This window comes from Topomyia yanbarensis, chromosome 3 (genome assembly GCF_030247195.1).
Source record: "Topomyia yanbarensis strain Yona2022 chromosome 3, ASM3024719v1, whole genome shotgun sequence".
NCBI classification, from domain to species: Eukaryota; Metazoa; Arthropoda; class Insecta; order Diptera; family Culicidae; genus Topomyia; species Topomyia yanbarensis.
In genome coordinates this window covers 355,139,551-355,154,570 of record NC_080672.1, presented here as the reverse complement: position 1 = coordinate 355,154,570, position 15,020 = coordinate 355,139,551, and the positions used below count along the sequence as shown (strand labels likewise).

Genomic DNA, 15,020 nt, shown 5'->3' with positions numbered 1-15,020 from the left:
ATTTTACCGACTTTTATTTTCCTCTGACTCTCTCCACTGCTGCTGCTGGTGATCTGCTACTGTTGGGCGGAAAGGCAGGCGGTTCCTCCGAGAGGCCGGGACTATAACGACTGAGTTCTCCCGATTTCCGTTGGCTGCTCCGGCAGCGGTCCTTGACGTTTAGCTAGGGAGATGAGCTTGGCTCCTTTGTTGGAACCTCCCACCTGGAACCTCCTGACCTACATCAGGGGGGACCTTTGTCCGCCCTGTTTCGTTCTCCTTTTCGATTAACTGTGGAGGAGAGCTAGGCTCATTCGACCGATACTCCACAGTGAGAACGGCACTGGTGTCACTTGGGTCCTTTTTATTTAGCCGGGGAAGCGAATGGCTCCTTGGCGGCTAGCTTCCCGTTTCGGCGACCCGGCGACTTTTTTTCGAATACGTTTTCAAGATTATTGACCAAATTTCCTTTTGAAATTTCCACTATTTTTTGGAAAGTATGCTGATATGTTACAATAGATTATGCAAGGAGAATATTTTTTTCGCCTTGTTGCTTATTAACAATAACAATGTTTGTTATATATATATATATATATATATATATATATATATATATATATATATATATATATATATATATATATATATATATATATATATATATATATATATATATATATATATATATATATATATATATATATATATATATATATATATATATATATATATATATATATATATATTGTCTCAAAATTGTTAATGAAACCAACTTTTATTTATTTTTTTTCTGAATAAAGAAGGAAAATTGTGGAAAGTTTGTGTTCCAATACCATCATTTTGTAGCCTGATGTAGCTGCTACCACATAGGAAACATTGGATATAGTGATCTAGGACGTATAATTTTACAAATCATTGATGATTCATTTGTATATGAAATCTTTTGTGCACGTTTGTGAGATGTCATAAATGTTTTGTCATCAATAGGGGAACGTGGGGAGACTTGACCAGGTTTTCAGCTAAACCTGCATAAATCTCTAGAAAAGTTTTCAATCGTTCCAAAGTCAATGAGATATAATGTGAATTTAAGCGAAAAACGATGGATTCAAAAGAATATAGAAGTAGAGAAGAGATAGCAATTTATAAAATTGACAAGATCGGAGTATACATACAACATTTTTCTAGAAAACAGGACTAGTTAAGGTTCACTCCCTCTAAAAATCTCCATGTTTACTTTTGCAGAGAATTGTTTCCCCTCTACCAGTAAGTGAGTGTGAGTTTTTTTTAATTAAAAACTGATGCACAAAATAGAGAAAAGAATGTAAAAATCTGGTCTGCAGCCACCGCACCGTTTTGTTTCTATAGCTTCAGTATTCAGCAACTCACCTGAAAGTTTTTAATGCCGTCTGTATTTTGCTGAGTGGTGCTCATTTGGAGCAGTTGTTGCTGTACATAGTTGGGAATGTCTGAAAAGAAAAAATAAAGTTTTTTTTCGCAATTAGATACTTGTTGTGATAAGAGACCCGGAAGAAGGGACGGACAATAATGTTAGTGTTATGAAGATATTTATATTTGGATGGCTGCATTTGATAATAAATTGTTAAAAAAGTGATTTTTTTCTATACTAGTAGAATAGATTATAACAAATGTAGCTAAATCACAACAAAAAATCTTTAATATCGAAAGTAGTAGTACTATTGTAACTTTCTCATTTATGCAAACAATGATTGCATGGCAGCATGCATTCGCGCAAAAGTGCTCGACAATTACTATCCCTATTAGCTACGTGTCAACAGTGATTCATAAACTTGAAAATTCTGGAAACATATTATAATATTTAATTAGTTTAATTGGAATAAGTTAATATTTTCTTCATGGTAATCTGTTTTTTAATTTGCTTTTTTAATTTCCGCCCTCTGGTTCACCACCGAATGCCATAAAAAATTATCGATTTTCAAAGTGATCGCATAATCTTTCCATATGAGCGAGGCAAAAACTCGCTCTGATTCGGGTTAACTTTTTATACTAGGTTTGTATAAATCACTGTCGTACATTGTTCTAGATTATCAGTTGTTACTATCATACGCATTGCACCACTGCAATAAGAGCTTCCAATTTATTTGTAGTAGGTTGGTATTGACAGTAAAAGTTTTGTAAAACCTCGCCGTAGATGGAAAACGCAGTCAACCTAAGCGGTGATGCAGTTACTATACGTACTATTTCAGCCCCCAGACTTTTTTTAATGAGTGCACTGAATTACGAGGGAACGTGTTGGGATGACAATAACTGCGAAAAAGACACAAGTGTTTTGGATCAACTTATATTATTGTCTTATATTCATTTTGCTTTTTTTCTCTTTATGGGCAGAGGCCATCATTGAAATAATTTCTGCTTTTGAAGTGTACTTTCCCCGGTTTGCCAGACGAATACTTGTAATTAATACGTGATTTTGTTTGTATAGTAGTTTATTTGTGATTCCTAATGTGGCCATGTACACGTGGAAGATGTGCGTTTAGCGGCCGTGATATTGAATGTGATATTAAGTGTATCGGAATTTCCAATCGCGTGCACCATAGCGAAGGACACGAGCGTTTGTATGTTCAAGTGCTCGATTGCGTGGGCTTTTGTATGTCGCATTTGGAAGCGTGTATGTAATTTCACGAGTATGAATTCGAATTTATAACTGTGTGGCAATGCGCATATTCGCGTGTGTTCTTGAATGGTCGTGCAGGCTTTCAATCTGACACTTAATCTTCAGTGTAAGGTTCATATATTAGAAGATAGTGAGTTCCCCCATAGCACTAGAGTTTCCGGCCATGTCGTCAAGGAGACTGTTGTCTATTGTATATGAAGGGTATTTTTTGGTCGATCCAACTGCAGGCATGAATCTAGTAGGCTGCTAAAACTGAGGGTAGGGACTTTGGGATGCGACCGAGTCATGATTGCGCGATCACGGACAGTTCATACTTGAGTCCGCATCTGTACACTTATAATTTTTAAGACATTGACCAAATTACCAGGATGTTTTAATTTTGGCGAGATCGCGGGCGAAAGTATGTGTTGATGATCGCAGTTACATGCTGACGATTGTAACCAGGTTTGTATTATCGCGAAACACATGAGCGTTTGTGCGTTTAAATTGAGGGATTGAGAGTGTATATGAGAAAAAGAAAAATAGCATGTCAAACAATGATAAGAGAGATGCAAAGAAATGAAGTATAAGCGTATAAATTGACTGAGATTATTTTTGGTGTGAGGTGTAGAAAAGCAAACTAATATAGGTACCCAAAACAAACTAATGAAGTAGAGGAAAAAAAGCATATTTCATCCAAAGCAAAAAGTTCATGTCAATAATTTTTAGCTAAAACATGCAAAAAAATTGTGGGGAACTAAAATTTTAGTTTTAAATCTGACTTATGATAATGAAAAAAAAAATTCATGATGTTTATAATTATATTGAGAAGATAGCGTAACAATTTTGGAATGTAACTCGAAGCATTTTATGAAATATCTTAATTATAACAGGCCTAACACTCGGCCTTTAGTGTAAAATGGTTTTGTTTTAAGTTTATAAGTGTAATATCTCGCAAAGTATTTCAATATCCACTCCAAAATTTTTACACAATTGTTTTAACATGACTCTTAATATTTAAAAAAAAACAGTTAAAAAAATAGTTCAATTTAAAAAATTAAATAAAATATGTTATATTCAGAAAAACAAAACATACGTGTCATTTATCGTTAGCGAAAGAATGCAAGAAAAAGTTTTGATAGGAATTAAAATTTCGGTTTTAAATCTAACATGGAATGATCCAAATGTAACATGTTACCCAACTATTTTAACTCGCCTTGGATATTAGAGCAACACATTAGAATAGGAGCAAATGAATTTTGTCGGACTATGCTGACCGGATATGGATCATTCACGTGCGCTGGCAAATAAATCGAAACAACCCGAATGAATCGAATTGAATGCTATAGTTGAACACCGGAAAAAGTAACCAATGAATTCTAGAAATAACATTGCACGCGAGACAATCAATTACCCATCATTCCATCATATATGCCAGTTCTACAACCATTCCCTGACTCAGCTGTTATAAAATAATCAGACGTGGCAACCAACTTCGCATTCGATTTTATAACCGCGTAGCCATTCGCAAATTTACGTGTGCTCTTGAATGATAACGCGCACCATCGATCTGATATATAATTGTCTGTGTACGTTTCATATGCTGCAAGAGAGTGAGTTTCACCATATCACTAGAGTTCCCGGTCATTGCGCCTTGAGACTTGTTGTTAGTGTATAAAGTTCAGTATTTAGGAGAGAGAACTCCTGGATGGGAATGATTTTAACCGCGTGAGAGCGAGCGTTTGTATGTTGGCACATGAGATCGCATACATAGATTCCTCCGTGCCACGACATTGACATAATTGCCGGAATGTTTAAATGATTGCAAGATCGCAGGCGTAGGAATGCGTGATCACTCACGTATTCCTACGCCTATGCATCCCGGTGTTTGTATTATAGTGAAAGCTTCGAGCGTTTGTATATCATTGTGGGCGTTCCTTTTATCTCGTGAGCGTTTGTGTGTTGCGTATCTCGAGCAAACGAAAAGCCCATAATGCCCCCACGATCATTGTCCAAATTCACCCCCCACTGCATGGTGTTTTGATAATGTTTGGAATAGGTTCAACCCATCACTGTGTCCGGAAGATCCCATTTAAAAACCATATTCTGGTGTATGTATGGGTTTTCATGATATTTTGATGATTGTAAAATTTTGCGCAGACCATGTTCGTTCATGGTATTTTTATGGGGTTGAATGGTGTTTGAACCCATGAGAATTTGCTCAGGATGCTAGCGCGTTTGTAACTTCGTGCATAGGATGTTTGCCTTTACCCGTGCAGTTGTTTGCATATTCGCGCATGTTTTTGAGTGTCGCCCAGAAAGAAACACCAAAGACAATAAAAACTAAAAGGTTGTGTACAGCGTGCAATATATTCGCTAAACGAATTTGAATCTATCACAACTATCTAATTCACGTTACTCTATGTAAGTTCTATTTTTAAAATTTTCTGTTTTATATTATAGAACTGTCAAAATTATGAATCTAGAGCTAAACCACTCCCGACTGTGTCCTTAGGTCGTTGCTTGACTTGAAATTATTTTCCACAATCTATCGAACCTGAATGTATGTAATGAATACTCTTTAAAAATCCAAAATAGCTCTAAACTTATTTCAAATGAAGTATCAAAGAGAACGGCAGCGTATACCAGTTATACAGTTCGAAACAAAACTGTTCTAAATAATGACTCAAGAAGCTCTGCTGGGAATGTGATTGTATCCGATCCATTCCACTTTGAGACTCCTATATAAAAGACTGTGCTGCTGAACATTCCCTAAGGAGCATTCGGTCGATGTAAAATAATAATGCAAACCTGCTATAAAAACCAATTAGTGCTTTCTCTTGGTCAGATGGCCTTACTTTTGGGTTGACTTCCAAGAATCCCTATTATCTCGTAACTGTTTGAAAACAATTCAAAAGAAAGTTGCTCTAGCATAACTTAGTTAATTCGCCCAGCAAAATCTACAGCTAACCCCTGCCTTTCTGTAGGCGCTAATCCACTTGAGTCCGCCCGTGCATTAGAAATAACTACATAAGCATGTTGTTAGATGCCTTAGTGAAAAAAACGTATCTCATTTTTCCACAATTAAAAATCGGGTGTGCCAATAGCTTTAGTATTCTACGTACCTACAAACCGCCGAAAATATCGTCAATCCAACGCAAAAAATATTTTTTGTTAAACGCAAACTTTTAAATAGCACACATACACACTTCGCACCCTGCAGTATTGAACTCAATCCAAAACGACACGCTTTGAAAATTATATTGTGACACCGCACAGTGGCCGGAGACCGGACAAAACCTAAAAAATATGTTTCAAATATTGATATTTTCTATTTTTCTTAGGTTTTTATGTAGTGAATAACGTCTTCCCTAAATTTTGTGACCACTGAATGAAAATTGGATTTTAATGGCATTTTAAACGAGGCTATGTCAGGCAATTCATGTCAGTCTTTCAATTTTGATCCGATTTCAACATTACTAGTTTCATTTTAAAGAGAAATTGAAGAGCTTTGTTTATAATTTTAACATGTTTCCTAAAATAGATTCAAATTATGATTTATATTTATAAATATATTTTAAGTAGCCTAATAATAAATACCTTTTTCACAAATGTATTCTGTACAATCAGGTAAAAGAGTTCGGAACGGTCACATGGCAAATCATTTCTACTTTTAAAATTTCAAGGTCTAGTTCTGCCTTTTTTGCTCGAAAGGGTTTAAAAACGACAATTTTTAATTTTTGTTGATATGGAGGCGCATGGTGAATAGTGCAAAATAACAATTTAATCAAACGTAAACAAACACTTTATATAGAGATTTGAATTAGTTTTATACAATTATTGCATTGTCATTGATATAACGAATCAATAAAGCAAATTTATCATAAAAACTGTATTGTACTAATAAGTAAAGTTCGATAACACTGCATGGAATATTTTTCTATTTTTGTATAACTTTTGAAATTAAATATGAGCTCAGTATTCCAAAATCGGTTTAACCTGTGATTTTCGGTAAGGTTAAGCAACAGTTTTGGTTTTGTTTGACTTTTGTTCCAAAACCTGCCACTGTGCACCGTGCTGGCACTCGAAAAATTCGTACACGGTTTAAGGTTTAACTGAGAACGCCTCAATAATCGGCCATCTTGAAAAACAAAAAAAGCAGTTTTTTTCTCACACCGTTGGAAAAATCCTCAAGGAAATGAATCGGGTATGTATTTGGGACATTGGAAGAGTATTACTGATTCGTTTTCATGAAGAAGGTGTGAGAAAAAACTACTTTTTCCGTTTTCCAAGATGGCCGCTTTTACAAGCTTTCTCAGTGAAACCTTAACGCAGTGCGAGTTCATGCCACCCCTGCCAAAAATCCATAGCATGTACCGCTTATTGTAGCGTCCATGCGCTTTAACCATGATGTTGCTCGTTTAGCATAAGACCAACAATTGCTTGGAACAGGCACACGGCACCTCTATTCGTAACTTATCGTGTTTGACTGAGCCACTTTGGTTCTTCCTATTGACGGTTTTGTCTGAAAAAGCTGCCTTGTTGATGGACATTTTCCCTTTTTTCGTGAATTTACTGATTTTAAATGGACTACTTTTATTGTACAAATTTTAAATTATTACCAATGTTTAGGTTAGGCGTTTCGTAATCGGTTGGTGTATGAACAGTAAGACTTTTTTAATGTCAAAAATTTAATAAAAATTGGCCAGATTCTGCAAGGCTAGATACGTATCTCTGACTCCAGCAGGTATAATTCTTATATCAAGCAAACCTAAAGAAGTCAAATGCCTACATGTAAGACTTTTATGTCTCCAACTAAACACTGGCTGACATTTTAATGCCTCCAGTTTAGTTCCACTCCAGAGCGTACGAATTTGCTTGCACGCACTCCAAAGTACCGGTTGTGCACCTACGAAACACAGAAAGCAGTGACAGCAACTCAACCATGGTCTACTCCTACTATCTCGCTGCTATTGTGGCTGTGAAAACACCAACCCTTGGTTTCCGGCAGTTCTTTTTTTCGCCACCCCCATTGCTGCTCCGTTAGTTCCCTTCCAGACGGTGTCAGATTAACAAACCGTCACCAACAGCAGCAGCCGGCGTGATTCCAAAGAAGTGGAGTCAAGTTTCAGCACACCAGTCTCTGTCGGGTGGTGGTGCAGGATGGCACGGGTACGATTTGTGGTGTTCATTGTTCCTGTAACGGTACTGCTGCTGCTGGTCAGCCGTGGACCGGATCCGGTGGCCGGAGATTTCATTGAGAACCTCACGAATGGAGTCCGGATGGCTGGAAAACTGTTCGGCATTGATACAATATCGGACGTGGCGGATTTGGTGGCGAAGGGATTCTCGAGTCAGAGTTTTTCCACGAAACCGGAAACCGGCAGTCCGGCGCAGCAACAGGCTGCCAATATGATGTCACTGATGTGGAAGATGCTCGGCATGGATGGTAGTAAGCTGGGGGCGCTTGTCATGAATGCGATTATATTTGTGGCACACGTGGTATGCTTTTTTGTTTCGTCAAAAATAACAGTATCTCATAGCATTTTATTGTAGATTGCAACAAATTTGGGAACATTCAGAAAACCGGAATTCAACCAAATTTCCAAAGAAGATCCACCGAAACCCAACGATTCCAGTATTTTACAATCCGAATCTCCGTTGAACTGGATGTTGAATAATCCGTCGAAACAGTTCCGTTCCATGTTGGATCCGATCCGCGAAAGAAACATCACCGACTTTCTCGAGTCGGATTTGGCAGATCTTGAGCAAACGGCACCCGAAGATACGGACTGCATCAAACTTTTGTTGTGCAAAATCAATCCCTTTTTATGGAAAATGCAAGAAGTAGTTCGAAACCGTTTAGCTACAACTGACGGAAATTCTGAGCCGACGGAGAAGCCGGAAAATATCGCACAGATCATTCACAAGAGTGTTCCCAAGCTGAACGAATTCGAAGCCAACGGGGTACGATGTGAGGCACGGTTTAAACAATGTGTGCGTGTTTTTGGTCGAAAATAGTTTTGCACCGCAGTTTACAAGTTAAATTGTTTTCATTGTTTTGTCATGTTGGTGGCATTTAAGGTGTTTAGTCTTTCGAGAAGCCTCATGGCAAAAGGCTTGATTCGAGATGAATTGAAGGTCTTCTGAAAGTATACATCATGTGGAGTAATAAAAAGAAGTTGAATGACTATTGCACCAGCAAGATCATAACATTATTTTTTCAGGTGACATTTGCATGCCTCGACCTATTTTGATTTAATAATTTGTTATTGTGGTACGGTCGAAGAGATGTTTGAGCAAGTGGAACAAGTGAATTCAGCAATGACCTATGTGGGATATGGGTAGTAGAAAGAAGGTTGATAACAATTCCATCGTGTCAAAAATTCATTACTTTCATCTCGTTTTATCTCATTTATAAACAAATTTTATTATATGAACAATTAGGGTTGCCACCTCTGGAGAGGCTTTGACCCGGAGATTTTCACTGATCTGGGGGGTGGTAGATTTTGAGTGGAAGGAGACAGAAATTTAATCAAAGCGATTGCTAGGCATTTTAGAGCACTTTAATCGCTTTTTATTACCATGTTAACGTAAAACTGTAAATTTTTCACGCTTGAGAACGGTTTTATCGGTTTAATGTGGTGTAGTATCTCACTTCCCCGACTAAGTGCCAAGAATACAAAAGCACCAGCTACTCTCACTGTGGAGTTCGAACGAGCATTGCTCTCCTCCACAATTAACAGGAGAAGGAGAGCAAAGACGGCAGAGCTGCGACATCACACTATGTAGTTCTGGTTATTCGTCACCAACAAATTTTAATTTCGCAACAAAGGGGCAAAACTCACCTCCCTAGCCCAGTTAAGGATCGCTGCTGGAGTAGCAACAACACCGCAAGAACTCGTTTGATGTTGACCTAGTCAGTTGGATTAGAACAAATTTGCCAGACCTTAGTGCAGCTGGTGATAAGCACCACTAAGAGTGAAATGATTCGGTAAAATTGTAGTAAATAATTTCAATTGTAGCAAATAGCGAAATATTACTTTCCTTAACCCTCCGGAAGTCGCGCATATGGCTCATCGAACGAGCAGCCGCTGGTCCTCTAAGACGATTTCGCTAGATTTTCAGAGCAGCGTGCACTCAGCGCGACTTCCGGAAGGTTAATTTGTAGTAAATTTTATTTGCTTTCATTTTCATTGCTTTGTGAAAGAAATTAGCAATATTTGGTGAACTCTTCGCCACCTTGAAACGATAGGTTAGTCGGGAAAAATAAATCTGAACCAGAGTAATAGTTAATTTAGACTTTTTAAATATTTTGTAAAGAATCAATTAATTCCAAAGAAATTGAACCTATGCTCCTTCCTTGACGTAAAACCCGGAGACCCGGAGATCGCTCCCGAAAACCGGAGTCTCCGGGTCAAACCCGGAGGGGTGGCAACCCTATGAACAATTTTGAGACTGTCGCCAACTGCAACTATACCACTATGCTAATACGACTGTTGATTAGCTAATTATGAAACATAATATTATGATCATACCATATTACCATCTGGCACGTTACAGAATAAACATGTTCAGACCGAAGCATTCCCGTTCGCGCGTTCCGAATAAACATATTCAAGTCCTGCAAACAAAAGCTTTCGTCTGTCTTCTAGACAATCACATTGATGGAAATGAGAAATGAAAGCGAAACCTTCCTGATGATATCGCATACCAAGTTTGCTATCCCAGAGGATCCATTTTCCTAATGACTCTCGTTCCTCTCGTCAAATTGAAGATAGGGAAGACATGGGTCCAGTGGCTTCACCTGAATACGTTTGCTTCAATCTAATACTGATAGATTTAAACAGATCTAGGAACCGATGCTATGAAAAATGTTTAAAATTAAAATTTAAATTATTCGAATTAATTATTAAACATTCATGCTTTTCAAAAAAAATACCCCAATATCCTTTAGCTGACATGTACATATGCAAAAACGTGTGTCCTCTGTCAGAGAAGAGGAGAAGCATCCTTTTCGAGTGTCTCTTCAAGTCAACCAAACAATCCATAAACCTTGACAGTAAATGAGCTTCCTTTGGTCTTCGCTGCATAATTAAAAAAAACGAAAAGTAGGTTTTTGATTAAAGAACAGACATGTGGAATAATGTAGCATTACTCATGAGTCATGACGCCTTCTTCGTTGGTACGGTTTGGGTGAAAGCCAAGAGTTTGTGTGACTTTATGGCAGTCCAAGTTATAACTTTTAGCGTTTTGGTAGAAAACAAAAATAAATAGGAAATAAAAAGAGCAGATTAACTTTCAACCTTTAAAGAGACAAATCAATTTTTTTCAAATTTCGTGAATGCAATTATTTTGAAATTGTTTGCGCATTGTTGTTTTAAAACAACATCGCGCATTTAAGGGTTAATTTCCCAGGATGTAATTTTAAAACATCGTCGTTTATTTTCTATATATCTTATGTTTAGACTGTTAAAATACAATAACGGAACCATGAAAAAATTAAAATGTTTTATGAAACAATATAAAGTGTACCTAATAGTGTGACAAGATGACAAATACATTATATTAGTACATTTATTTGTTATAATATTGCACATAGTACTTTAACAGCTAATACAGATACACATTGTGTCCAGTTTCAACACACAAGGAACGTGGGACTGTTCACGTGCAGTATGTAAAGAATAATAATATTGAAAGCCTCGTAGTTTCAAAATAAAGATTACTTTTTGTGAAATTCATTCGTTTAATGACAATTTCATGTTGAATCCGATATATTTTGAAAAGATGAGTTTTATTGGAATATTGACACTTGGTTTTCGTAGATTGTCATAGTGTTGGGTCAGCCTTATTATAATGCATAATCAAATGGAAAAGATAAACAAACCCTCGGCAGATGCACTTCAGATTTCAATTATCTCAGTCCAAAGTAAAACGCATCAAACTGACCGGTATTTATGTAGCTTATATCTTTGTACTTTTGGTATATTAGATATATTTCAGTTTTAGAACGAAAGGTTGTCCAAGAAACTATTGCACTACGTAGACGTGGCCAAAATGTATTCGTTATTCAAATTCAGTTTGTTATAACTAACATTTAAAAACGGTTTTAAATGGCACTCATAAACTTTTACACAGTAGTATTTGTAACTTCTCTCTTAGTTTCCTTCCACTTTCATTTCATTTTTAGCTACACCTGATTTTCTAGCTACTGCTTCGTAATTGTTCAGTATCTTTCGATTTACTGAAGTTTTTGGGCACAAAATTTAACTTGATGACTCTATAAAACATTGAAGTACGAAATTTTTTTGCTGGCCAGGACAGGCGAGATCGAATGGCGAATTTAAGGTAATCTACCCAACTGCATTATTTCTCATTCTTGGCCTGCAAGTTTTATCCTCAAACAACGTAATTTAACTAAGGACATTAAATTACTATTGTTAATTCAGTCAGTATACTGCTAACTGTGCCTTTAATTATGCTATTAAGAGCAAAGCAACACATATTCATTCAAATGTTTTCTTACCTCTCCAATTTCCATTGCATTACATTTTGGAACACTTGAAGGATAAATAAATCTATTTGGTCAGCTCATTAAGTGTGAAATTAGATAATAAAAAAATTATTCAATTAATGTAATAAATTCAATTGATTTAAACTAACGAATTGAATGTAACAAATATAAACAATGCCTGAACAGAATCAATAAAATGAACAATACGAAGATAATGAATAATGATAATTAATAAAATGAATTAATTTGAAAAAATAACAAAATTAATAAAATAAATAAAATAAATAGAATAAACAAAATACATTAAATACATAAAATACATAAAATACATAATATAAATAAGATAAGTAAAACAAATAAATAGAGCTTGTAACATAAAAAATGAAGCAAAATAAACAGAAAAAATTACATTCAATGATCAGAATGAAAAACTAAGCGATATTATTTTATTTTATTTATTTATTTATTTAGGAGCAGGGGAAAGCTTGCTGGAGCTGAATTTTGTTTTCACTCTCTCTCTCTCCAGCAGGCATAAAACCTCTTCAACTTTTATATCAACAGATAACATGCATCCAAATGATACAATTTGACACTTATAACTACAATTAAAACTACCAGTACAATCTTAGTAACTAGGAACTAGCACTAAACCACGTCTACGGCACAAATCTCCGATCAATATGGGGAACGTGTCATTTGAGCCACGGTTTGTAAACGGTCTTAGAAACATTCCGGAGTACAGACAGTAGGTCGAGGTCAATAAGCTAACAGCGATCTATGTAACTCTTTATTGGGGCCCTCCATGGAAGTCGACGAAGTGCAAAACGAACAAATTTGCGTTGAATAGCTTCAATGCGTTGAATATCATTTTGGTAATAAAGTGCCCGGACTACATTGCCGCATTCGGGTGTAAAGCGTACCAAATCACAATAGAGTGCTTTTAAATAATGTATGTTGGTAAAGTTCTTAGTAACTCTAAAAATGAATCATAACAGCCTAGAGGTCTTAGAAATAGTGTGCTCAATGTGGCGCTTGAAATTTAGTTTGGGATCTAAATAGACTCCCAAATGAGTGTTTGCGAGTAAAAGATATAACCGAACACTTAGATACATTTACCATCATCCTATTGGCAAAGCACCAATTGGTGAATACAAGTGGGACTGCAAAAATTCTGCGTGTTTGACATTCCTGATAAATTGAAATAGTTTGAAGTCGTCAGCAAACGAAAGTTTCATGTACTTCAGTAAATGGTTTATGTCGTTTAAATAGAGAAAAAATATGAAAGGTCTGAGATGACAGCCCTGAGGAACTTCTGAGCTGGCAGCAAATGATGATGTGCAGTCTTTAGTTTTCACTACCATTTCACGTTCGGTTAGGTACTAGTAAATCCAATTTAGAAAGAAGCCATTAAATCCAAGTCAAGTCAATTCGGAAACAGTTATCTGGTGATAAATTTTGTCAAACGCACGGGAAAAGTCAGTTTGAATTGCATTTAACTGTAGTCTGCTGCAAACCTTTACGTACGATACTAATTTTGTAGTGGTTGACCGTTTAGGCATGAAGCCATGTTGGGTCTCGGATATGTAGCTAGAGCAGTTATCAGTGATACAATCAGTTAGAATAGCTTAGATACTACATACAATGCAGCTATTCCTCGATAGTTCCAAAAAACGCGTGTATTCCCTTGTTTGAACTCTGGGAAAATGTATATTTTTTTCCATAACTCAGGGAATCTTACTAAAAGCTATTGATCAGCATAGATAACGGAAGCTGGAGACTATCTGAGCGTTTTTTCAGCACGACAGATGGATCTCCATTGGGTCCTGGACTGGGCGATGACTTTAGCTTAGAAAATACTCTGCTGGCTGTAGTGAGTGTAATAATAGGGTGAGAGCCAATTGGAAAACGAAGAGGAACGACATTAGCAGCTTCGGAGATTTGATGATCAGTTAAGATTTCTTGAGAATAAAAGCGCTACTGAAATGTTGGCGGAAAAAGTTACATATTTCGGATGGAGTTGATGCTTGAACCCCGTCGAGTGACATATGAGATGGTAGACCGATTTCCTTCCTCTGTTCGTTATAAAATTAATAGATTAAATTAATTTATGTCAAATTAATAATATGGCTGAAATGAAAAATAAATGACAAGAAAATTAGTCAAATTTTTAAGATGACAAAACTAAATAATATGTATGAGCTGGAATAAATGATCAAAATGCATGAAATGAAACAATTAAATAAAATAGGTTAAATGAATTTGTAAACAAAATTCACGAAATGTATAAACTGGCCAGAATTAATCCAAAAAATGAAACGAAAAAATAGATAAAATAAACTCAAATGAAATTAATTCATATATTCAAAATGAATAAAATAATAAACTGAAAAACGTTTATATAGAATTAAATTTCAGGAATCATCAAAGGGACAAACTGAAAAATATTATTATAGAATTTAATTTAAAAAAATGATTCAAATAAAGTAAATGAATAAAATATATTGTTCGAATTTGAGAACCATTGTTTTAAAAAGTTCTGAAATATTTGGTAAAATCCCATTATTTAAAGAATAGCTAATTAATATACAATGCACTTTCCGGTGTTTCCATTCTTTTCTGTTTTCACCTTTTCGTTTTTCGTTTCTTGACGATGTTGATTGAGTTAGTAAAGTATTTCTTTTTATTGATGAATTTAAATTAGTTATAAGGAAATTGAAACTTTCAGTTTGTTTTGGAATTCAAATATGTTTTTTTGATTGCAAATTTTTCAAAAAAAAAAATTGTGCAGGATAGAATTTTCAGGACCAGTATTTTAAAGCGTAATTGGATATGGTAAACTGAGATAAGGTTGCATGTGCTTTCAAGCCTCTTAAAAACAGCGACAGAGAAAGA

At 35.8% G+C, this 15,020-nt stretch overlaps 2 protein-coding genes across 2 annotated transcripts in view; one reads left to right on the top strand and one right to left on the bottom strand.

The window, feature by feature from the left end:
* The window catches only part of LOC131690099 (EGFR adapter protein-like), a 228,623-nt gene that overhangs the window by 91,461 nt on the left and 122,142 nt on the right, over positions 1-15,020 (bottom strand). The window contains exon 3 of the mRNA XM_058975633.1: positions 1,366-1,445. The gene's annotated coding sequence lies outside the window, so the exon portion shown is untranslated. The remainder of the gene's footprint in view (positions 1-1,365; positions 1,446-15,020) is intronic.
* Positions 7,660-8,980, top strand: LOC131690100 (uncharacterized). The gene is made up of 2 exons (XM_058975634.1): positions 7,660-8,113; positions 8,168-8,980. The coding sequence occupies exons 1-2, from the start codon at positions 7,775-7,777 to the stop codon at positions 8,630-8,632; spliced, it is 804 nt and encodes a 267-aa protein (XP_058831617.1). The 5' UTR covers positions 7,660-7,774; the 3' UTR covers positions 8,633-8,980.